Raw genomic sequence first — 24,803 nt, 5'->3', positions numbered from 1 at the left:
AGAATTTTTTTAATTGTATTAATAAAATGTTACCTGAAAAACTAAAGAAAATGGCTACCCAAAATAATAAAATAAAAAAACAAAAGAAATAACTATAAGACCAATACAAAAAGATAGAAACTGTTGTCTTCCATAACATCAATTCATCTCTCTCTAAAATGGAAGTTTGATAAAGAAGGAATAACATGAAAAAAAGATAAATGTGAATTATTCTACCTAAAGACTAACCCTGGCATAATCTGGAAGAAACATTCTAGTACAATGGAGAAAAATGGCTTTTTCGTCATTAATTAAAGGTAATTTAGCAGAACACTGAATAATCAGTTTTACAGGCACTGAATTTTTATAAAACAGGACTATACGAAATTATAAACACATTCTCAGTACCTCAGAATAGCCTCCAAATTCATAATATTAAACATTAAAAAAGAATGTTTAAAGCTCATGTATTATAGGAATATTATTTGTCTATTATAGAGCAAGTAATAGAATTATTAAAAGATAATATAATACAATTTCAGGCTTCAAACGGGACAACACTGAAGAAGCATGCTGAATGTTTCAAATGTTATTTTATAGGGTCAAAACTATTTAAGATTTTTAACATTTAAATCTGTATGGTGTTATCACTGTAAAAACAGCAACACTGTAACTTGACAAGGTGATATGAAAACAAGAACAAGGTAAATGACTATATATGCTCTCTTTCTGCTGAGAGTTCTGGTTTATTTCTGACATCCTAGCAGAATTATTAATAGTACCTCCTTTCACTTCTAAAGTGTCTAAGTCAAGACAATACATTAAACGGTCACCCTTTGTATATAGGAGCATCCAGCAAACATGGTCCAACCCTACAATGTAAAAGAGAGGTAACACTTGTTTAATTTGATGATGCTTGCTGACACAATCATTATCTTTAAAACACTGGCATTTTTATAAAAATTCTTAACAAACTGGGGCACCTGGGTGGCTCAGTTGGTTAAGCATCGGACTCTTGATTTTGGCTCAGGTCATGATCTCACAGTTTGTGGGCTGGAGCCCCATTTTGGGCTCTGCACTGACAGCACAGGGCCTAGTTGAGATTCTCTGTCTGTTTCTCTCTTAAAAATAAATAAACAAATTTTTGAAAAGTTCTCAATAAATTATATCAGTATAATACACGTTACGAATGCCTGGAGTTTCCATTACATAAAATAGGTCTCAGTGCCAATGTTCATGTTGCAAAGCCATAGTGGTAAAATGGAGAATAATTTGTTTTTCTTTTTTTTTATTTTAGAAAGAGTGCAAGTGGGGGAGAGGGGCAGAGGGAGAGAGACAGAATCCCAAGCAGGCTCCACACTCCATGAGGAGGCCGCTGCGAGGCTTGAACCATGACCCTGGGATCATGACCTGAGGTGAAATCAAGAGTCAGAACTTCAACCACCTGAGCCACCCAGGTACCCCGGGAATAATTTATTCTTAAGTTCCATATTTTATTAAGAGTTGTGCAGCAGAATAAAATATAACTGTTTATAAGGAAAAATGACAGTGGATTTATAGAACCTGAAATTTTTAATCCTTAAACAGTATTTACAAGATACTTAACTCAGGGACACCTGGGTGGCTCAGCTGATTAAGCCTCCTACTCTGGATTTCGGCTCAAGTCATGATCTCACAGTTTGTGGCATGAAGCCCCACACCTGTTTGGGATTCTCTCTCTCTGCCCCTCCTCCTGTTCACACGCTCACTCTCTCTCAAAATAAATAAACATTTTAAAAAATAAATTAAAAAAAAGACATTTAACTTAAAACCCCACAAGAATATGAATGTATTTGTGTGTAAATAAAGACCTTTTTCGATAGAAAATGTATATTATATATTACTTAGACTAGGCAGATACGTTAACTACTATTTTGAATATTTATACTAAATGGAACATATAAGTTTTAACTATATTAACTCTCCATTAATAAAAACTACCTGGACAAGCAAAACAAGGTTCCAGGTTAATAAATTATATATTAACAATAAATTGTTAAATTAAAACTGACATATTAATTTTGATGATTAGAGAATATTAACAGAAGCATTAGGAATTACATATAAAAAACCTGCACAGTATTTCTTACTAAAGAGATTAAAAAACATAAGATTATGTACTTTTCTCTTTTAATTCTGAGTTCTCAAAAGCTAGTACTCATGGTTATGTAAGAGAATGTCTTTGTTCTTAAAATATGTGTACTACATTATTTATGGGTAATAATGTTTCTAATATACTCTCCTTTGGTTCAGAAGGAAAATAGATTTAAAATATATGTGTGGACAGAGAGGGAAGGAGGGCTGATAAAACAAATGGGGGCAAATGTAAACAACTGGTGACTCTGGGTAGAGGGTACATGGGAGTTGCTTGTACTCTTCTTGAAACTTCTCTCCAAGGTGGAAGTTTTATCATTAAGTTACCAAGAAAACCGGCTAATTCTATTCAATTTAGCCAAGGTTCTGTTTTTACTAACTATAATATTTTCTTTGGAGTAATTTTCTACTTTTTGAAAGCCAATAAATTCTTCTCTTTCTACCAATTACTACTATACTTAAATTAACCAAATTTAATTCTGACAAAAACAACAGTCTTAAATTTTGGAAAAATGTAAGATTAAAAACTTCTACACAAAGAATAAACTCCAAGAGAAAAGATGCAAATAAAATGACTATCATAATCTTTTGTTTTTTATTTGCAAGTATAAAACTGAAGAAAAACAAAAGCCTGGAACATAGCATCTGTCATATCAGAATATAAAAAGATGATCCTGGCACAAAATGAAAAAGCTCTAATTCATTTGCAAATCAAGCCTGCCGGTTCCATTTCAAGCTGGCGGTAACTGTCAAGAGTTAACAAGATAATCACTTTCAATCCTGCCTTCAATGGTACATTACACTGTTATTCCATTCAATAAGGCCGTTCTTTGGGGCACTAGATGAATGGTTTTCATTTCTAACTCACACAAAAAGTTGTGCGGGGAAAAATCCACGGGGCTTAAGAAAGAAATCCCTTTATGGGCATTTATCTGCCGGTACTTGCTTTTAGGCAAAATGAGATATTTTGAAACATCAGTGTCCATTCACTTCCTCTATTCCTTTAGGCCCTTAATCCGTTAAAAAAAAAAATTGGCATATGAGAAAAGTGCAAAACCAGTTTCATTTTCTAAATTATCAATGCACACTAAACAAAAATTCTCTTAAAATTACTCTATGCAAATATAATGCTATTCCACACAGAAGACTAATATTAACCAATCTTCTCCATATCTCGTAACTCATGTGACTTTCGTAGATTACTCACCTATATTTTAGATGAAATGAAGGTGTTTAAAATTTCATATTTTCTTCCTGTTTTACCTTTAGTGATAATTTTTTAAAAACCTTTCCAGATCATTCCCAATTGAATAAAAATGAGTTTTACCTAAGTGTATCCTTGTAACGTATTAATCAAAAAACATTATAAAGGCTTTTACTATCTCATTGTTTAACTTAATTTTACCAACAAATGTAGCAGAAGTATGTGTACAATTGTTTTTGCAAAAATATTGAAACTGTATTGAAAAATATATATATACATACATACATACATACATACATATTGTTTTCAATGGAAGAAAAATACAAAGTACAAGGATTTAAACGTATCTACTACTAATAGACAATTAGGTCATCTTCAAACTGTAGTTTGAGTAAAACCTCTTCCCTGACTCCTTATGCTGCCCTATATCCATCAATTTCACTCAATGTCAAAGTGTAAATTTACAAGAACCATCTGTGTATGAATTACAACCTACTATTCAGGTCTATTTAGCAATAAAAACAATTAATCTTTCCCTACCTACACCCTCAATTCAGAAAATAGTATTGCTATATATTTCCATGTAAATCACAATCTCCAGCCAGGACTTTTAATCCTTTTATAATCCCTAATTATCTGGGGGTAAATTTGGATTTTTAAAGCTCATGTGTTTACAAATGTTTAAAGTCTTTCTAAAATCATTACTTAAAAAAATACATTTATATTGCATCCAAAGGCCTGAAGAAGTTAGAATATTCATGTTTATGACTACAAAGGCTACACACTTGAATTTTTAAATTCAGAAGACTCCATGAATTCATACAACACATGACGATAATCCTTTTATGCCAAGGGAGAAAGAAGTCTTCTAACTAGGTACCTTTTCTGCAGCAGCACAAGTTCCAAGTTTTCCCAATTTTTCCAAGTCTGGTCTGACTAGTCATTTAGCCTCAAAGAGGAGAAAACTATCCTTATCCTTTAAAATAAAAAGTAAAGTAAAATAATACATGAGAAAGTATTTCAGAAAGTTTTATATTATCCAATAGACTTGGTCATGAATACTTAAATTTTAAAAAAGTATCTAAACTAAAATTTGTCATTATGAAAATAATGAATCTGTATATTTTATAAGGTCCTTAATAAAATTTAAGCTATATCAGAAAACTAGGAAATCTAAATCATAAATGGCTTGTGTTCAATCCAATATACAACAAAAGTTTACATGGTATTATAAAATGACAAATTGAGCAAATTTTATTATTCCAAATTTTATAACCTTTGTAACAGAAGTGTTAAAAACCCTGTCAAATAGTATTATGGGATGATCAATAAATTATGAATGAAATGCATGATTATCATGTGTAGTTTAAAACCAATTGGTGGGGCACTTGGGTGGCTCAGTCGGTTGAGCGTCCAGCTTTGGCTCAGGTCATAATCTCACGGTTGATGGGTTCAAGCCCCATGTCAGGCTCTGTGCTGATAGCTCAGAGCCTGGTGCCTGCTTCAGATTCTGTGTCTCCTTCACTCTCTGCCCCTCCCCTGCTCACACACACACACACACTCTCTCTCTCTCAAAAATAAACATTTAAAAAGTTTTTTTAAACCAATTGGCAACAATGCTAGAAATTCCTGAAGAACTCTGCAAACACAAGGCTATCTGTAGAACACAATTCTTCTTAGAGCCTACCATTGTGAGTCAGTTCTTATACAGAGGGAGGATGCTAGGGTCACCCTATCACTGGGGTACTCTATCCTTTTGTTGGGTTCCAGGATCACCGTTACCTCAGGAGGTAGAAATGTTTGATCTTTCAGCTGTATGCTGCCCTGCTGCAGCTCTTTCCCTCATTAGATCCCCGGGGTTAGCTATAAGGAAACAAATACACTGGCAAAGACAGCAGGGAGAATGAGACATCTCCTACACATCAACCACTGGGACAGTGATGAAGAGGTGTCTGAAGGACTGCACAAGTCTAGCACAAAAGCTTTATGGAGGGTCACATGGCTTCCAACAAGCAACCTGATGTCCTGAATGATATACGCAGTGACCCCTTACTAACACTGACACCTGACAATAAAATTCTGGTTTGCACAAATACAATTTTTAAACTACAGGAATAGCTATTTACAGAGAGAACTTTTGCTTTTGAAGTAAGAAACCTGGACCCTCTATAATCTTTAAATAGATGAACATCTATTCCAGATAATGTGTAAAAATGTAATAAAACATTCAAATTACTATTACCATACAATACAGACAATTTTTTAGGTTGGCAAAAACACCTATGTGAATTGCTGACTATGTAGCAAGAAATTTACATTCCAAAATAACTCCCTTTTATTTTCTTCAGTCAAAAGTTCTTCATGGGATGCCTGGGTGGCTCAGTCAGTTAAGCGTCCAACTTTGGCTCAGGTCATGATCTTGTGGTCTGTGAATTTGAACCCCGCATTGGGTTCTCTTGCTGTCAGCGCAGAGCCTATTCAGAATCCTCTATCACCCTCTCTCTGTGACCCTCCCCACTCTCTCTCTTTTGCTGTCTCAAAAATAAACATTTAAAAAAAACTTCATAAATTACATTGAAGCTCAAGAAATGTGTTACTTTATTGTTATTCTTATTTGAAAATCTTCCAAGTATTCAAAGAATAAACAAGGTACTTCATGAAGATAACTCCTTAAAATTGGTTAAAAAAAGAAAGCTCTCTACTGAAAATATTAGAACACATGGTAGTTGGGGAAAAATAAACTTCATTATCAAATGAATAAGAAAGAAGGGAGAGAAATTTAATAAACATGTAGAAATGATATATTTTAGAAGCCTCAAATTTTAAGAATATGATATAACTTCATCAATGATTCTTGTTTATCATGCATGGTAACCTGATATTAATTGTATTAGCTTATCACAATCAGAGTAAGGTAAAATAATGAAATAATTTTCTAAATATCATTTGATAACATGTTTGAATATTTTAAACTTATCTAAAACGATCTGAAATTGATATCAATAAATCATAAAGATTTCCTAAAAAATAAAAGTAATATTAAAAAAGCAAACAACACAAAGAGAATAATAAACAATGGAAACTGGCAATTCATCAAATAAATATAAATGATCAATGACTCTATAAAAAGATGTTCAACCCTAATAATAATATCTAAGAAATAAAAATCAACCTAATAAAATATCTGTGATTTTTTGCCTAGTGTAATTACAAAATCTATCTTTAAGATTATACCTTCTTTGTAAGTGGTTGTGGGTAAATGAAAAGTCTCACACAGAGCTATTGATGTATAAATTACCAAACCCATTACAAGGTAGAGTTAAGAAACAAATATCTTAGCTTAAACAATCTACTTCTAGAATATTAAGTAAAGAGAAATATAAAACAATTTTGAACAAAGTTTTATACTATGATATTAATTACATAATGGAATCCTGGTTAAGTCTGAGCTAAAGACTAAATATATTACATTAAAGACTAAATACGACTAAGTAAAGTTAAAATAAGAGTATATTCTCATTAAGGGAATAATATGTTCTCTGGATATTAAAAGTAATGTTTTAGGAAAATGATTACAACATATTCTTTAAAAGGAGATGTTAACAGTATATACAGTAGTAGGCCAATTTTGTAAAACCAAAAATACTGAGAAAAAGAGTATAAGGTTACCAAAACATAAAAAAGTGTCTATTGTAAGAGGCAAGGTTAAGGATAACTTTTACTGCTTTTTTAAATTCTCTTCTATAATTCTCAAATTATTTTACAATGAACATATATTAGTTTTATATTCAGGAAAAGTATTAAAGAAAAAAGTTTATACTATAAAGAACAAAATCTCTGCAATCAAAAAATCCAAACCAAAAAATTAATTTTCTAATATCCCAGATAGAAAAAGTTTTACTATAATCTTCCAAATTTATGTACACTGACATCAGCACAGAAATCTATGCATAAATACTGAAATATTTATCAAATAAAAGTCTCTTAAGGATGGAGAAGTAAAATGATCCTCAGCCACAATTTTGATCCCATCGTTTCTAAAGCTATAAATTCATTATTTTGAATGAAAGGTAAATGCCTCAGAGGCTATATTTTCCATGTTTAAAACAAAAGAGAAAATCTAATATGATTAATAAATGTTCCTTCAAGAATTTCATGCAACTGTTGGTGGGAATGCAAACTGGTACAGCCACTCTGGAAAACAGTGTGGAGGTTCCTCAAAAAATTAAAAATAGACCTACCCTATGACCCAGCAGTAGCACTGCTAGGAATTCACCCAAGGGATACAGGAGTACTGATGCATAGGGGCACTTGTACCCCAATGTTTATAGCAGCACTCTCAACAATAGCCAAATTGTGGAAAAGGCCTAAATGTCCATCAACTGATGAATGGATAAAGAAATTATGGTTTATATACACAATAGAGTACTACGTGGCAATGAGAAAGAATGAAATATGGCCCTCTGTAGCAACGTGGACGGAACTGGAGAGTGTGATGCTAAGTGAAATAAGCCATACAGAGAAAGACAGATACCATATGTTTTCACTCTTATGTGGATCCTGAGAAACTTAACAGAAACCCATGGGGGAGGGGAAGGAAAAAAAAAAAAGAGGTTAGAGTGGGAGAGAGCCAAAGCATAAGAGACTCTTAAAAACTGAGAACAAATTGAGGGTTGATGGGGGGTGGGAGGGAGGGGAGGGTAGGTGATGGGCACTGCAGAGGGCATCTTTTGGGATGAGCACTGGGCGTTGTATGGAAACCAATTTGACAATAAATTTCATATACTAAAAAAAAATGAATAAACTTAAAAAAATATTAAAAAGAATTTCATGCATTTTTAAACTATTAGCAATAAACACATGAAATAAATTTTTAGTATAAAAATTCTCTCAAGTCACAGTATCTCTATTTTAAAGGTTTTGTGTTAATGCAATTGCAAGATTAAAATTAAGAGTACTTCTAATAATAGTGAAGGAATGAATGATGGAGCAAAACTTCCAACATAAAAAAATTGTGAAAACTGGGGCACCTGGGTGGTTCAGTTGGTTAAGTGCCCGACTTTGGCTAGGTTCATGATCTCGCAGTTCATGGGTTCGAGCCCCGTGTCAGGCTCTGTGCTGACAGCTCGGAGCCTAGAGCCTGTTTTGGATTCTGTGTCTCCCTCTCTCTCTTCCCATCCCCCACTCATGCTTTGTCTCTCTCTGAAAAAATGAATAAAACATTTTTAAAAATTATGAAAACTGAATAACATAATAAAAAATCTACTTTAAAACACTGGACAAAATCCAAAAAGCCACCGAGAATAGTTCAATCTCAAAAATTTCACTTAGAAATGAAAAGAATTGCCATTTTGTGGCTATCTGGTATGAGGGCACTCTCTAACTATCATATCTGTGGCTGTAAAAACATAATGGCAGAAAACTACCATCTTGTCAGCTCATGGTGTTAGAATCCGAATTCAGGATTGAAAGAGCACAGGAAATTTAAAGGGAGAAATATTAGCAGCAAGAGTATCACAGACAGAATATGGCCCAAACCTGAATATAACCTACCAAGTTCTGACAAGTAAACTACACATACTAGTGTTTAGGGAAAAATTTCAGGGAATCCAGTAAAAATGTAGGTAGTGATCAGAGAAAAATGTACACACTTGATGCTTTTTGAAACTGAATGAGTCCCCCAAACATGTGTGCTATGGACTGAATGTTTGTGTTCCCTAAAATTCATATGTTGAAACCCTAATCCCCAGTGTGACTGCATTTGGAGGTGGGGAACTTTGGGAGATAAGTAGGTTTAGACGAGATCATGAGGGCAGATTCCCCATGACTGAATTAGTGCCTTTATAAGATGTGGAAGAGACCAGAGCCCTCCCTCTTTCACCATGTGAGGATTCAGGAAGAAGATGGCCATCCACAAATCAGGAAAAGGGCCCTCACTACACACCAACCATACTGGCACCTTGATCTCATACTTTCCAGCCTCTAGAAATATGAGAAATAAATGGCTTTTAAGCCATCCAGTCTGTGGAATTTCGTTATATCAGTTGAAACTAACTAAGAACTGATTGCATCTCTGCTGGCAGAAAATCGATGTGAAATGGACTTGAAGCATCTAAGTATAAATTGTAAAACTGGTAGAGCAGCTGAAAATTAGAGAATCATCTATAGAAGAAAAGCAGACAGAGTGAGCTCTATCTCAATCTACAGTCTTGGCTGGCAATCAAGGAACAAAAGAGGAACAGAACAGATCATGAAACCAGTTTTAAAAAGCAGCAGCAGAAACCATAAAGTATATGGAGATATCAGATACAGCCTACAGTCAAGAGAGGAAGTTTGCTCTTTAAGGTAAGCAAAGAACAAAAACACCACAAAATAAAATACTCCCCAAAGAACACAACTGAATCTAGAGTGGTTACAATGTTCAAATCTTAAGTCAAAAATACTAGACATGCAAATAAATAATAAAGTGTGGACCATACAAGAAAAAAGTGAACAGAAACTATGAGTAAACTAGATATTAGTTTTAGCAGGCAGAGATTTCTTGACAGTTGTCACAAATTGTTCAAATATTGAAGAAAAAAATAGTATCAATGAATGAACAGATAGGAAATCTCATTAGAGACATGGAAACTATTTTTTTCCCCTAAGGAAAATTCTCAAGCTGAAAGTAAAAAAAAGCAAAACAAAGATCAGTGAGCTTAATGATACATTAATGTAAGTTACCCAATCTGGAGTACAATGAGAAATAAAATTAATGAAAATGAATAGAACCTCAAGAGATCTGTGGCATAAGAGCAAGTGGTTCAGCATATGGGCAAGTGGAATACCAAGAGGAAAGGAAGAAATGAACAATATTTTTAAAAATAATGCTCCCAAACTTCCCAAATTTAGTGGAAAACACTGATTTACATAGTCAAAAAACTCACTGAACAACAGTGAACTAAACATAAAGAAAACCACTCCCACATGCATGACAATAAAAGTGCTAAAAGCCAAAGATAAAGAGAAAACAGTAAAGAGGCCAGGGAGCAAAAATAAATTATATAAAGGAATAATTATAAGATTATGGCTAACTGCACATCAGAAACTTTGAAAGTCAAGACACTGGAACAATATTTGATGTGGAAAAAAAAAAAACTTATCAGCCAAGAACTATACAGAGGAAAACTATTATTCAAAATTGAAGATGAAATAAAGATACTATATCTTAGAATAAGTAGAATGATAACTGAAGTAGAATGTAATAAGTTAAAGATGTAGTTTAATGGGAAAAGTTAAAGATGTAATCTCTAGGGCAACGAAAGAAACTAATACAAGGAAATATATTTTCAAAACAATAAGGAAATTTAAATTAAATACTAAAAATTATTTGAGTAACAAGAAAAAAGAAGGCAAGAAACCTAATTCAAGAAGATACATGCACCCCTGTGTTTATTACAGCATTATTCACAAAAACCAAGATCTGAAAGCAACCGGTGTTCATCAATAGATGAATGGATAAAGAAGATGTGATCCGTGTGGGTGTATATACATATGTACATATACATATATAAGTGTATATATACATAAACACAAATACATATATACACACACACACACACATACATATATATATAAAAGAATATTACACAGCCATAAAAAAATAATGAGCTCTTGCTACATGCAATTAACACAGATGGACCTAGACAGTATAATGCTATGTGAAATAAGTCAGAGAGAGACAAATACCATATGATTTCACTCATATATAGAATTTAAGAAACAAAACAAATGAACAAAAAAAAAAAAGAGAGAAAACAAAAAACAGACTCTTAAATAAAGATAACAAACTAGTGATTACCAGAGGGGAGGTTAGTGCAGGGATGGGTGGAAAAAATAAAAAAAGAAACAGAGAGAAAAATACCATAATTTTTAAAAAGATAAGGAAAATTACAGAGATAAATACAACCACACCCAAAATTGTATTAGGTAAAAATGGATTAAACCATTCACTTAAAAGGCACAGTCCAAATGTATTAAAAAAAAAAAAAATAATAAGATCCAAACATAGGCTATCTAAAAGAAGCCAAATTTAACATGAAAAACAGAGACTGAATGAAAAAAACTAGAAAAATGAGGTGTTATGCAACTTGTAAGAATAAAAAAGCTAGAATAGATAGGTTAATACTATTCAAAACAGACCAGGGAAGCAAGGATTCCTACAGATGCAAAAAAAAAACCAGTTTATGATAACAGGGCTACTGTAGGAAACTAATATAACAATTACAAATGCATATATGCTTCCTAACAGACTTTAAAAACTATCAAGCAAAAGCCTGCAGAATTAAAGACAGAAAACAAAGAATTCAGAATCTTACATGGAGAAATTGACATATGTCAATTTAACAAGGAAAGAAATTAATAATTATAGAGAAGACCTGAACAATAATATCACCACCTTAACCCAACTGATATTTATACAGCACTATGCCTGACAACTGCAATATACTCACTATTATATGATAAACTGTAGGACAATTAAAAAAATCTCAGAAGATTCAAAAGACTAAGTCTTATGAAGTACACTTTCTGAATACAACAAAATTAAAATTCATCAACAAAACATCTATAAAAGACCAAAATATCTAACTAAAAATAGTGCTACAGAAAATTTATAGCCTTAAATGTTTTTATTAGAAAAAAAAGAAGAGGTCTAGTTTTAATGATCAAAATTTCCTCCTGAAGCTAGAAAAATAAGATCAAAATAAACCTCAAGTGAATAGAAATCAGAAAAAAAAAAGTGAGAACAGGCAATAATGAAAGAGAAAACAAATGAAATACAGAGAAATGAACTTCTGTGTTTTTCAAAGAACAAAAGCTATTAATTTTGGTAAATCAGCTATGCAAATCATTTGCTCAATGGCACAGTAATCGTGCTGTGATGATTAGATTATGTATTGTTAATATATAGAGACCAGAAAAGGCCCAACATATATAAGAGAAGCGGATTTTTGCTACAGTATCAAGGTATCAGTCAAATTTAATCAAGAAAGAAGGTCCTGGAGTAATTGGCTACCTGTATCAAAAAAAAAAAAAAAAAAAAGAACATCAAGCTTACCTCACTTTATAAGTCAAAATAAATCATGGACATAAATGGAAAAACCAAGCCTATAAAAACTACTAGAAGAAAATCTTTGTGACCTTGAGGTAGAGAAGGTTTAAGCAAATATCAAGATTTAAGAAAATTAATAAATTGGAACTTTATCAAAGTTAATAGTTTTTGCTCAACAAAAAACACATGGGAGATTGGAATAAAATTTAAAATGGGCAGAAGACTCTAAGACAGAGTAAAAAGGAATATACTCTGTGTCTCTCTCTGAAATAATCACAAAACAAAATGTCAAAACAACAACAACAAAACCAAAATGTTTTTAAAAAATGATTTACAAGGGGGTACCTGAGTGGCTCAGTCAGTTGAGTGTCTGACTCTTGATTTCAGCTCAAGTCATGATTACAGGGTCATGGGAAAAAGGCCCATGTGGGGCTCCATGCTGAGCATGGAGCCTGCTTAAGATATTCTTTCTTTGTCTCCCTCTCTCTAGCCCTCTCCCCCACTTGCGTTCTCTCTTAAAAAAAAATAAAATAAAATAAAAGATTTACAAGACATTGGAAATCAGGCAACAAAGAACAGTGATTCCTGAGAGACAAGAAACAAATGAATGGAGGCTTATCACTACAGATCACAGCACAAGGAGAGAGAACCCAGGTGGAGCCTGGCAATCTCTGGATTTGAGGAGTCAGAGCTGAGATTCCATGGAAACTAAAGCAACTAGAGTTCATAGGACAGAGGACAAGAGAGGAGACAGAGCACATAGACAGAACTGTAAAAATCTATTGAGAATCCCCTTTGTATATTCAGCAAAGTACTAAATAGCGCATGCCTGTAAAGCAAGTACAAGAAGCAAAGAAAACACCATCCCAAAGAAATGGAGATCAGAACCTGATGCTCAAAGTGAAAAAGAATGCTGCTCCAACAAGCTAGACAGGAAAAACTCATAATTCACAGGCATCTGTTAGAATACTCATCAACTTCATACCTCAGTTATGAGGAATAGTTAGCACTAGACTGAGTACTGCTCCAGACCCACCTATCGAATCATAATAGCGAGACCTAAGAGGTCAAATTGTCTCCAAGGAACTTGACTGCAACCCAGAATAAAGCTTAAAAATGTGTATTGGATTCCAAAAATATCCACCCAAATCCAGAATTATGCTTGGAAATTTCAATTCCTTTCTCTTAAGTAAAGAGAAAAATCTTTAGCAAGGACAGAGGTGACTACACTATCAACCAACTTGACCCAGTTGACAGTTACAAGACATCCCATATAAGAACAAGCAGAAGAAGCAGTTTTCAAAACATTCATTAAAATAGCACATATGCTGAGCCATAAAACATCTCAATAAATTTAAAAGGATTCAAATCATACAAAGTATGCTCTTTGGCATAATCAAAGTAAATAAAAAATGAGTTATAAAAAGATATCCAGAAATATTTGAAAAATAAATACCACTCTTTTAAGTAGCCCTGATCAAAGAATAAATCAAAGTGAAATCAGCAATTATTTAACTGAATGAAAATGAAAACACAACATATCAGAACCTGTGGATGCTCCTAAAGGAGAAGATATAAAGCACTAAGTACTTATATGAGAAAAGATGAAAGGTCTCAAAGCAATGGCCTCAGTTTATACCTTAAGAAACTTCAGGGTTTGAAACATGGCGCAGATGACTTGGACCAGCAACAAACTACCAACACCGTAGAGGAGCCCCTGGATCTCATCAGGCTCAGCCTGGATGAGCGAATTTATGTGAAAATGAAAAATAACAGAGAGCTTCGAGGCAGATTACATGCTTATGATCAGCATTTAAATATGATATTGGGAGATGTGGAAGAGACTATGACTACCATAGAAATTGATGAGGAAACCTACAAGGAGGTATATAAATCAACAAAACGGAATATTCCGATGCTCTTTGTCCAGGGAGATGGTGTTGTTCTAGTTGCCCCTCCATTAAGAGTTGGCTGAAACAAAGAATTTATCGTGTTATGGAATACAGGAGACTTGTATGATTGCCTCTTTAAATGTAAAAGACACTCAAAAGAGAAACCTGCATTAATTGCAACATTAAGAAATGACCAAGGATTCTTCCACTCCTGAAATGAGTTGATTTGCAGATAACTCAAAAATTCTTAAGCTAAAGAGTATTTTTATTTTTTTCCAACCCTTTCAATAAATGTGATCACCAAGATGAAGAACTCTTTTTTAGGAGTTGATTTGCTTTGTTGTTTTCTCAGTTTCTGGGTTTTTTTCCTTTAAGTTGAATTTGATGTTTCCTTTTTGATTTTTTTTTTTTTAATGCAGCATCCTGTCTTGCCAACTTTTTAAAGTAAACACACATCTTACATTGACTTTACTTATATACATTCCTCTGTGCATCTCCTAGGTTTGAGGCACCAAGTGGACCACTGAAAATTACAGCTTTGCCAATATGCGTCCTTCCTTCAAATCCTCTGGGAAGGCAGTTCTTTAAACCAACAACTGCAGGACAGGGAGGTAGACAAAATAATGCATATACAGGATGCCATAAGAGCACAAAGAAGAACAGGTTGAATGAGGGGGGTGTGTGGTGGTACTGTGACACCGTAGATGTTAACATGGCCATGAAATATGAAGCATGATTTCTGTTAAAAAAGAAACTTGAAAAAAAAAAGGAGCAAATTAAACCCAACATAAGCAGGAAAAAGGAAATAATATAGTTCAATGTGGAAAGCAATGAAACAGAAAACAGAAAAACTATAGAAGATATCAATAAACCTAAGAGCTGATTCTTTGAGAAAAGCAATAAAATTGATAAAGCTCTAGCCAGAGTGATGAGAAAAAAAGAAAAATTATTCAATACACAAATGAAAGAAGTACCATCAGTATAGATTCTACAGATATTAAAAGGATGAAAAGGGACTATTATGAACAGCTTTATGCTTATATATTAAATACCTTAGGTGAAACGAACTAACTCCTTAAAAGACAAAAACTACCGAAGCTCACTAAAGAAAGAGATAACATGCATAACAATATTTCTCTAATTTTTTTACTAATTTCTCCATTAAGGAAATTTAATTTTTAGTTATAAACTGTTCTGCGAAGAAATATCCAGGCCAAATGCCATTTCTAAGTGACACCTAGATAGATTCAATTTAAATAATGCAGCAGCGAAAGAATTTTAGGTAACTTGACACTCTTTTTTTTTTTTTAATTTTTTTTTCAACGTTTATTTATTTTTGGGACAGAGAGATACAGAGCATGAACGGGCGAGGGGCAGAGAGAGAGGGAGACACAGAATCGGAAACAGGCTCCAGGCTCTGAGCCATCAGCCCAGAGCCCGACACGGGGCTCGAACTCACGGACCATGAGATCGTGACCTGGCTGAAGTCGGACGCTTAACCGACTGCGCCACCCAGGCGCCCCGGTAACTTGACACTCTTAGGCCCTCAGGTTCATGCCTAATGAATTCCTTTCATGGAATATGTTCTGTGAAAATCTGTGGGGACGATGGGCAGAATTCAAGTGGGATGCTAACCCAATGTTTCTACAGAAATGCATCTGATATTTAGGGCTATCCCCTCTGGGAAGCCAAGCTATTTTATTTCACTTTAACAGTACCAGGAACATAAAACTAGTACCAGACTAGTTTATATCAGGAAAAGTAATATTATCAGGAGTAAACAGTAGGTAATGTGAATGGAACTCATAACTGACAATGGAAAAGGGTTTATAGTAGACATTAATCAGACGGGATTTTTTTGTCTGCCAAAAACTACATCCTTCCTAATAGCATACAGTTTACTTCTGGAACTTTACCTCTTCCCCCGTTATATGTTGTTTTCCCATGACAATAATTCCGTGCATCCTTACTACCCAACTCCATGCCTCTGACTATGGGAGATAAAAAGATCAGAAAGTTAGATACATAACTTAATCTTAGCCAATCAAAAGCCCTTTACCTGGACTTAAATTTTGAAGATAACAATGAAGCCAGAATGCAGATTTGAAAATGATACCTTTCAGAGTAGCAGCCATGGTGGTGGTGGCAATGCAGCTGGCAAACCAGTTTCTGAACAGGTGGGCTCTTCTTAAAAGACAGGTGCTGTGACTTTTATTCCCTTCTTGCTTTCTCAGATACTCCTGATATTTTAGGCTCGTATCAATTCTGTGAGCCCTCACTATCCTTTGCTAAGTTCGTTTTTACTTAAGTTTGTCAATGTTGCTTTCTTGTGTATAACATAAAGACCCTAAAATAATACAGGAATATTCTAAATGGAAATGTATAAGACATTACTACAAAAAAATTCAGGTGTGGAGGGGCACCTGGGTGGCTCAGTCATTTAAGCCTCTGACTTCAGCTCATGTCATGATCTCATGGTTCAAGAGTTCAAGCCATGCATCGGGCTCTGTGCTGACAGCTCAGAGCCTGCTTTGTATTCTGTGTCTCCCTCTCTCTGCCCCTCCCATGCTTATGCTCTGTCTCTCTTTCTGTCTCAAAAATAAATAAACATTTTAAAAAAGCAGGTATAGATAAAGAAGAATTTATTATTATTATTATTTTGATGGCATATGTAATAAATAGTCTTGTTTCTACAAAAAGAATGAAAGAAAAAAAGAAAGAAGAACTTCCCAACTCATTCTTTTGAGGCCAGCACTACCTGATACCAAATATAGTCAAGGATATTATAAGAAAGTGAAACTGCAGACCAATATTCCTCATGAAAACAAATGTAAATATTCTAAATATAACTTTAGCCAATTAAATGCAACAATATATGAAATGGATAATAGACCATGACTAAGTGGAGTTTTCCACAAGAAATGCAAAAGTGCTTTACATATGAAAATCAATGTAATTCACCACATTAACAATTAAATAAAAGAAAAAGATAGTCTCAACAATCACCCCCAAAAAAGCATTTTTACAAAATCCAACACATATTTCTTAAAAAAATAAAAACAAAAAAAACACTGTCAGCAAACAAGAACTCGGAGAGTATTTCCTCAACCTTTAAAAGGCATTTACCAAAAATCTGCCAGCTAACATCACACTTAATAGTGAAAAAGAGTAAATGCTATCTCACTAATATCAGGAACAAGACAAAGATATCCAAACTTTCCACTTCTACCAATGTTGTATTGGAGGCTCTAGTCTGAGGAGTCAGGCAAGAAAAAGAAACGAAAGACACCCAGATTGGAAAGAAGTAAAACTGTCTTCATTACAAACAGCACAATCATTTCCACAGAAAATCTTATGGAATCTATATAAAAAAGCAACTAGAATGATAAGTGAATTTAACGAGGTTGCAGGATACAAGATCAATATACCAAATTCAAGTGTATATACATATACTACCAGCAAACTATCAAAAATTAAAATTTTTAAGTGCTACATATATATCATTTGCAGTAACATCACAAATATAAAATACTTCCGGATAAATATGAAAAAGGAAAATGTCAGAGACCTCTAAACTGTAAGTTACAAAACACTGCTAGGAAAAATCATATAAGACCTCAATAAATGAAGAAATACACCTTGTTAACATATCAGAAGACTCAATATTATTAAGCTGTTAATTCTCTCCAAATTGATCTACAGATTCAATGCAATCCCAATCAAATATAAGCAAAGTATTTCATAGAAACTGACAAAATAATTGCGAAAGTCATATGGTAGTAGAAAGAACCTAAGACAGCAAAAACAACTCTGAAAAAAGAATAAAGTATGAAGGCTACGACTACACGATTCTAAGTATTATAACGCTACAATAATCAACAGTGTGGTACTGGCACCAAGACAGACAAGCACTTCTAGTGGAACAAGCCAAATGCCTACAAACAGACCAACCCCTTTATGGACATCAGATTTTATTACAAAAATAAAAGGCAATCCAAAAAAGTAAGGTGATCTGGTTGGAAAAAATATGCTGCCAATATTAAATTTTCAAGATGAAAAAAAAGAACTTTGATCCAGATTTCATATCATACTCAAAATTTATCTCAAAATAGGCCACAGACTTAAATGTAAAAACTAAAACTATAAATCTGGTAGAAGAATATAGGAAATCTTTGTGACCTTTGGCTAGGCAAAGATCTCATAGATCAACACCAAAATCATGATCTACAAAAGAATAAATGAATAAACTAAACTTTATCAAAATTAAAAACTTCTGTCTTCAAAAGGCACTCCTAGTGAATGAAAGAAAAGCTACAGCATACATCTGATATAGCACCTGAATCTAGAAATATAAAGAACTCTCCAAACTTAATAATAAGGAAATGACCCAACATAAAAAGCAAGCAAAAGATGTGGACAGATACTTCACTAAGAAATATATATAGGTGGCAAATGAGAACACTGAAAACATTCTCGGGGCACCTGGGTGACTCAGTTGGTTAAGTGCCCGACTCCTGGTTTCGGCTCAGGTCATGATCTCACAGTTTATGAGTTTGAGCCCCACGTTGGGCTCTATGCTGGCAGTGCAGAGCCTGCTCAGGATTCTCTCTCCCTCTCTCTGCCCCTGCCCTGCTCATGCTCGCTCGCTCTCTCTCTCTCTCTCTCTCTCTCTCTCTCTCTCTCTCAAAATAAATAAATAAATAAAACTTAAAAAAAAATTCTCAATACCATTAGTTATGAGAGAAATGTAAATTAAAGCCATAATAGGCTACTTCATACCTATTAAAATGTCTAAAATGAAAGATTACCCATATATGTAGTATTAATAAAGCTGTGGAATAACTGGAACACTCACACGCTGCTGGCAAGATTGTATAATGGTATCACCACTTTGGAAAACAGTCTCGCAATTAAGTTAAGAATAAATCTACCATATGATCCAGCCCTTCTACTGCCAAAAAGAAAGTATGGCCATAAATTTACACAAATTTTCATAGCAGTTTGTTTTATAATAGCCAAAACCTGAAAACATGTCTCCATCAGTAAGTAACTGGGAAAACAATCTGTTTCATACACATACAAAGGCATACTATTCCACAATAAAGAAAAATACATGCAACAATATAGATGCAGCTCAGAATAATTATGCTGAGCGAAAGAAGCCAGACAAAAGGAATACATACCACATTATTACATTTACATAAAGTTCTGGAAAATGTAAACTCATCTACAGTTAGAGTAAATAGGTGCCAGTGGGAGAAAGAGCAAGAAGAGAGAGAAGAAGGGTATAATAAAGGAGCCTGACTAAGCCTTTGGTTATGAAGGGGAAAGGTTCTAACGAACCTTGACTGTGTTGACTGTGGCGATGGTATCATTGGTATATACAGTATATACAGAAATAAAAAAATATCAAATTGCATACTTTAAAAATATGTGCAGTTTACCATATACAAATTATACTTCAGTAAAACTTTAAAAATAGGAGCAAAATTTGACCGGACACTACACAAAAAAACAGATACACAAATGGCCAATAAACATAAGATGCTCAGCATAATTTGACATCAGGGAAATGAAAATTAAAACCAAAGCAGGATGCATCTACAAATCCATTATAAAGGCTAAAATTAAAAAGAAACAGCAATACAAATTTTGGCAAGGATCTGGAGAAACGTGGAATCTCATATGCCAGTCATTTAAAGGTAAAATAATACAACCCCTTCAGGAAACCATTTGGCAGGTTCTTAAAAGTTAAATCTAAACCTTCCAACCAAGCCAGTCATTCACTTTCCAGGTAAAGAAAACATATGTCCACTTGAAGAACTTTATATGAATGCTCACAACAGATTTAGTAATATCCAAAATGGAAAACAACTCAAATATCTATTAATAGATGAGTATAAAAACAAAATGTGATATATTTATACAAAACTACATTACTTTTCATTCAAAAGGAACTAACTGCTAATCCATCCAACATCATGGATAAATCACAATATCATAATGCTGAGGAAAAAAAGCCAAACACAAAAGAATACATAATGTATATTGTGATTCCACTTATATAAAATTTTAGAAAATATAAACTAATTTATAGTGACAGAAAGCACATTAGCAGCTAAGATTGAGGTGGGGGGAAAATAGACTACATAACAGCAAGTGGAAACATCTGTGGTGATGGCAATATTCACTGTACTGTGTAAGTGTAGACTATGTTGGTTTTCAATTAGTCCTCCAGCATTTTTGGCTATGCAATATTAGCAAAAGTAGTTTACTCTCTTAAATTTTCTCAATTAGGTATCACTGGCATTTTTGATGGGAAAATTTCTTTTTGATCAGACTGTCTTGTATACTGTTAAGACGGAGTATCCCGATTTTTTTCTCCCAGCCACTATGATCCTAAATATTCCATCACATATTTCCAAAAAGGCCCAAATGTGCCAACAGTGATAAACGAAAGTCAAATAAACTTCTATTTATTACATTTGGTACTTTGTACAAAATGATATTGACCGAGAAACAAAATCAGTAACAACTAGTCTATAAGATGGGAACATACACTCCAAGAGGTCTTGTCCTTAAAGCACTAATTCTATTACCATTTTTATTTTTTACTTACAACCCTCATCAAATAGAACACTCAGGAAGATCTAAAGACATCATTTCTTATTCATTTCCCACTCATCATCAGCGATACTAACACTACTCAAATAAAAAAAGAAAATGTTGGGGGCGCCTGGGTGGCTCAGTTGGCTAAGTGTCCAACTTCGGCTCAGGTCATGATCTCAAGGCTTGTGAATTTGAGCCCCGCATCAGGCTCTCTGACATCAGCACTGAGCTCACTTTGGATCCTCCATCTCCTTCTCTCTCTGCCCTCCCCCACTAGCATTCAGTTGCTTTCTCACTCTCTCTCTCAAAAATAAACATTAAAAACTGTTGTATAACATGTACCACTTATTACTGTAACAGAGTAAGTATAATTTATATCTAATTTTAAAACTGCATAAGGAATAATGATTGGAACACTGACAAAAGGATTATGTAGTATGTGGTGTGGCATGTGTAAAACAAAATGAGTTAAACAGAGTAGGAGAGGAGATACTTGGGAAGAGAAATACTTTAAAAATGAACTCTGAATAATCTAGCACAAAATGTCATCTTCAAAGAAGACATGGGTGCTTATCTCTTTGTTTCTTTTTCATAAAAACAATAAAGGGGAAATGAGAAATGAATGGGAGACAATAAACAATGTTAACATTTTAAAAAACAGAGGGAAAAAAAGCTAAGAGAATATCATGCCAATAAATTTGTAAACTCAGGTAAAACAAATCTGCCAGACCAATTTCTAGAATAAAATCTTACAGAAACTGATTTAAGATTAAATAAAGAAAAAAAGAAAAAATGATAAAATAGAAAGGCTTAATAGTCCTATAACCATCAAAAAACCTGAATAAGTAGTTTAAAACCCCCTCACAATGATAATACTAAGCCTAAGTTGTATTATAGGCTAGTTCTATCAAATATTCAATTATATATTCCATATATAATTTCAATCCTACACAAACTTCTCAAGAATAGAAACTGATAGACCATTCATCATTACATTTTTTTTAACAGACTTTAATTTTACAGCAGTTTTAAGTTCATAGCAAAATAAGTGGAAGGCACAGAGACTTCCCATATATCTCCTCCCCCGCGCACACACAGCCTTCTCCACTATCAATATCCCCTACTAGAGTTTTCCATTACATTTACAAGTCTATTATAACCTTGATACTAAAATTGGAGAAGGACTCAGTTGAGCATCCAACTCATGATCCCAGGGTCAGAGGATCGAGCCCCATGTCGGGCTCTGTGCTGAGCATGGAACACCCTTAAGATTCCCTCTCCCTCTGCCCCTCTCCCCTGCTGGTGGTCTCTCTCTTACTAAAATAAATAAAATGCAAAAATAAAAAAAATAATAAAAATAAAATAAAATAAAATTGGAGAAGGAAAGAACAAGAGGGAAAATTACAGGTAAATCTCACACACGAACAAAAATAAAAAATATTAATAAACAAACAAATCAAATGAATCCAGTAATATATACAAAAAGATAATACATCACAAGTAAATTGAGTTCATCTCAGGAATGCAAGGACAGACTAATAACAGAAAACCAGTTATTATTCACCACATTCTTAGATAAAAAGAGGAAAACTTTAAAATAATTTCAATTACTGTAAACATATTTTTAATAAAAATATATAAATAAAATAATTTCTAAAAAATTTTATCCAACTAGGAATAGAAGGCGATCTTGTTAAACAGTAAATGATCTCTACCAAAAACCAGAACAAAATTATTCTCATTGGAAAAATATTAGCAGAACTCCCTTCAAATCCCAAATAGGACAAATATACCAGCAATAAATACAATAAACATACAAAGTAGACAGACATAAACTTTACAAAATACCTGCAAGACTTTTATAGAAGAAAAAAATTGTTTTTTATTAGGACATTTTTAAAGTACTAAATAAATGAAGAAGTATACTATGTCCGTGAATGGTAAAATATATCTTACAGATACGAGTTCCTACCAAACAGATCTAAAGATTCAATGCAATTCCAATCAATGTACCAACAAGGGTTTTTGTAGAATGTAACAAACTGATTCTAGCTTTTACATGTAAGAAAAAAGTTAAAGTAGTAAATATAAAAGAAAAAACATTATATACAGGACTTCAAATTATAAAACTACTATTTATCTAAAAACATTGTTAAGAAATCAATAGACATGCCACAGACCAAGAGAAGATATTCACAACACATATCTAACAAATTGAACACACAATATGTAAGAAATTTTCACAACTTAATGATAAAAAGAGAAATAATCTTTTTTTGAAAAATAGATAAAAGGTTTGAACAAACACTTTATAAGGGAAAATACACAAATAGCCAGTAAGCACAGAAAAAACCCTGTTTAACATCATTAGTCGTCAGAAGAATGCTACTTAAAACTCACAATGAAATACAACTTCAAATCCATTAGAACAGCTGGAATTCAAAGGTCTGTGACACCAAATGTTGGTAAAGATGTGCAACTGAAACTTCTGGTTGAAACATACATTGTTTATGGGGATATAAACTAAAACAACTGTACAAAACCCTTCTGGCAGTAAATACACACTTATCATACTACCTATTTCATACACCTATCCATCTAACCCACTGCTCGGTATTTATGCCAAAAAAAAAAAAAATGCAAACATGTCCCTTCAGAGACATATATACAAATGTTCATAGCTACTTTCGTCTCAAAAGCTAAAAACTCACTGCTAGGTATTCACCCAAGAGAGATAAAAACACACGCTCCCCAAAGACTTGTACAAGAAAGTGCATGGCAACCTTAATCATAATAGCTCCAAAGTGAAAACAACCCAAAATATCCTTCAACAGAATGAACTGCGGTATATTCACACAATGGAATACTAGTCAGCAATAAAAGGAACAAACTACTAATACATGCGACAACATGGATAAATCTCAAACACATTATACTGAGCAAAAGAAGCCAGGTACAAAAAAATACAATGCCAGTTATATCAAGTTCTGAACTAATCTACTGTAAATGAAATTAGAACGGCAGTTGCCTCTAGAGGCTGGGGGAAAGGACTGACTAAAAGGAGCACAAGGAAATTTTTGAAGGGGATGGGATATGGAATCCAAGTTCTACCAATGAAGGTATTTGTTAAAATTTACTGAACTGTATACATAAGATCTGTGTGTTTTACTGTATGATTTGACTTATATTTTAAAATATTTTTTAATGTTTATTTTTGAGAGGGGGATGGGGGCAGAGAGAGGGGGAGACACAGAATCCAAAGCAGGCTCCAGGCTCTGAGCTGTCAGCCCAGAGCCTGACCTGGGGTTCAAACTCACAAGCTGTAAGATCATGACCTGAGCCAAAGTCAGACGCTTAACCGACTGAGCCACCCAGGAGCTCCTGACTCTTATTTTTAAAATCACATAACAATACCTAGATCTTAAACTCTGAATTACCAAAAATAACTGAAATGCAGGGTAGATACCACTAAACTCTTTTGACTTATTACTACGGCTAACAATGTTAACAAATTTCACAATATTGAGTTACCTTTGTACTTCTAGTTTGAACCATTCTTAACTGCTGGTTCATTTTTCTAACTTAACTGCTGTATTCTCTGATATGTTCTACTTATACATTTTGTATCAATATTTTTAAATTTCAAGAACATTATTTTTTTTTAATTTTTTTAATGTTTATTTTTGAGAGAGAGAGAGAGAGACAGAATGAGAGCAGGGGAGGGGCAGAGAGAGAGGGAGACAGAATCCGAAGCAGCTCCAGGCTCTTCACCCAGCACCTCTCACGAACATCATTTTTAAAAACCACTTTGGGGAGCTTGAGTGGCTCAGTCGGTTGAGCGTCTGACTTTGACTCAGGCCATGATCTCGCGGTTTGAGTTGGAGCCATGTGTCAG

The 24,803-nt window shown here is 33.7% G+C and overlaps 2 protein-coding genes across 2 annotated transcripts in view; one reads left to right on the top strand and one right to left on the bottom strand.

Moving 5' to 3' along the window:
- Positions 1 to 24,803, bottom strand: part of RSRC1 (arginine and serine rich coiled-coil 1) — a 427,744-nt gene that overhangs the window by 249,876 nt on the left and 153,065 nt on the right. The gene's annotated exons all lie outside the window — the stretch shown is intronic.
- Positions 14,002 to 14,437, top strand: LOC125175054 (U6 snRNA-associated Sm-like protein LSm3). Its single transcript, XM_047875329.1, has one exon. The coding sequence runs from the start codon at positions 14,002 to 14,004 to the stop codon at positions 14,380 to 14,382; it is 381 nt and encodes a 126-aa protein (XP_047731285.1). The 3' UTR covers positions 14,383 to 14,437.

Source organism: Prionailurus viverrinus, chromosome C2, assembly GCF_022837055.1.
Source record: "Prionailurus viverrinus isolate Anna chromosome C2, UM_Priviv_1.0, whole genome shotgun sequence".
NCBI classification, from domain to species: Eukaryota; Metazoa; Chordata; class Mammalia; order Carnivora; family Felidae; genus Prionailurus; species Prionailurus viverrinus.
This window is presented reverse-complemented; position numbering and strand designations above follow the sequence as displayed.

Excerpts from the sequence above, each read along its gene's own strand:
- LOC125175054 (XM_047875329.1), top strand. The coding sequence starts at position 14,002 with ATGAGAAAAGATGAAAGGTCTCAAAGCAATGGCCTCAGTTTATACCTT.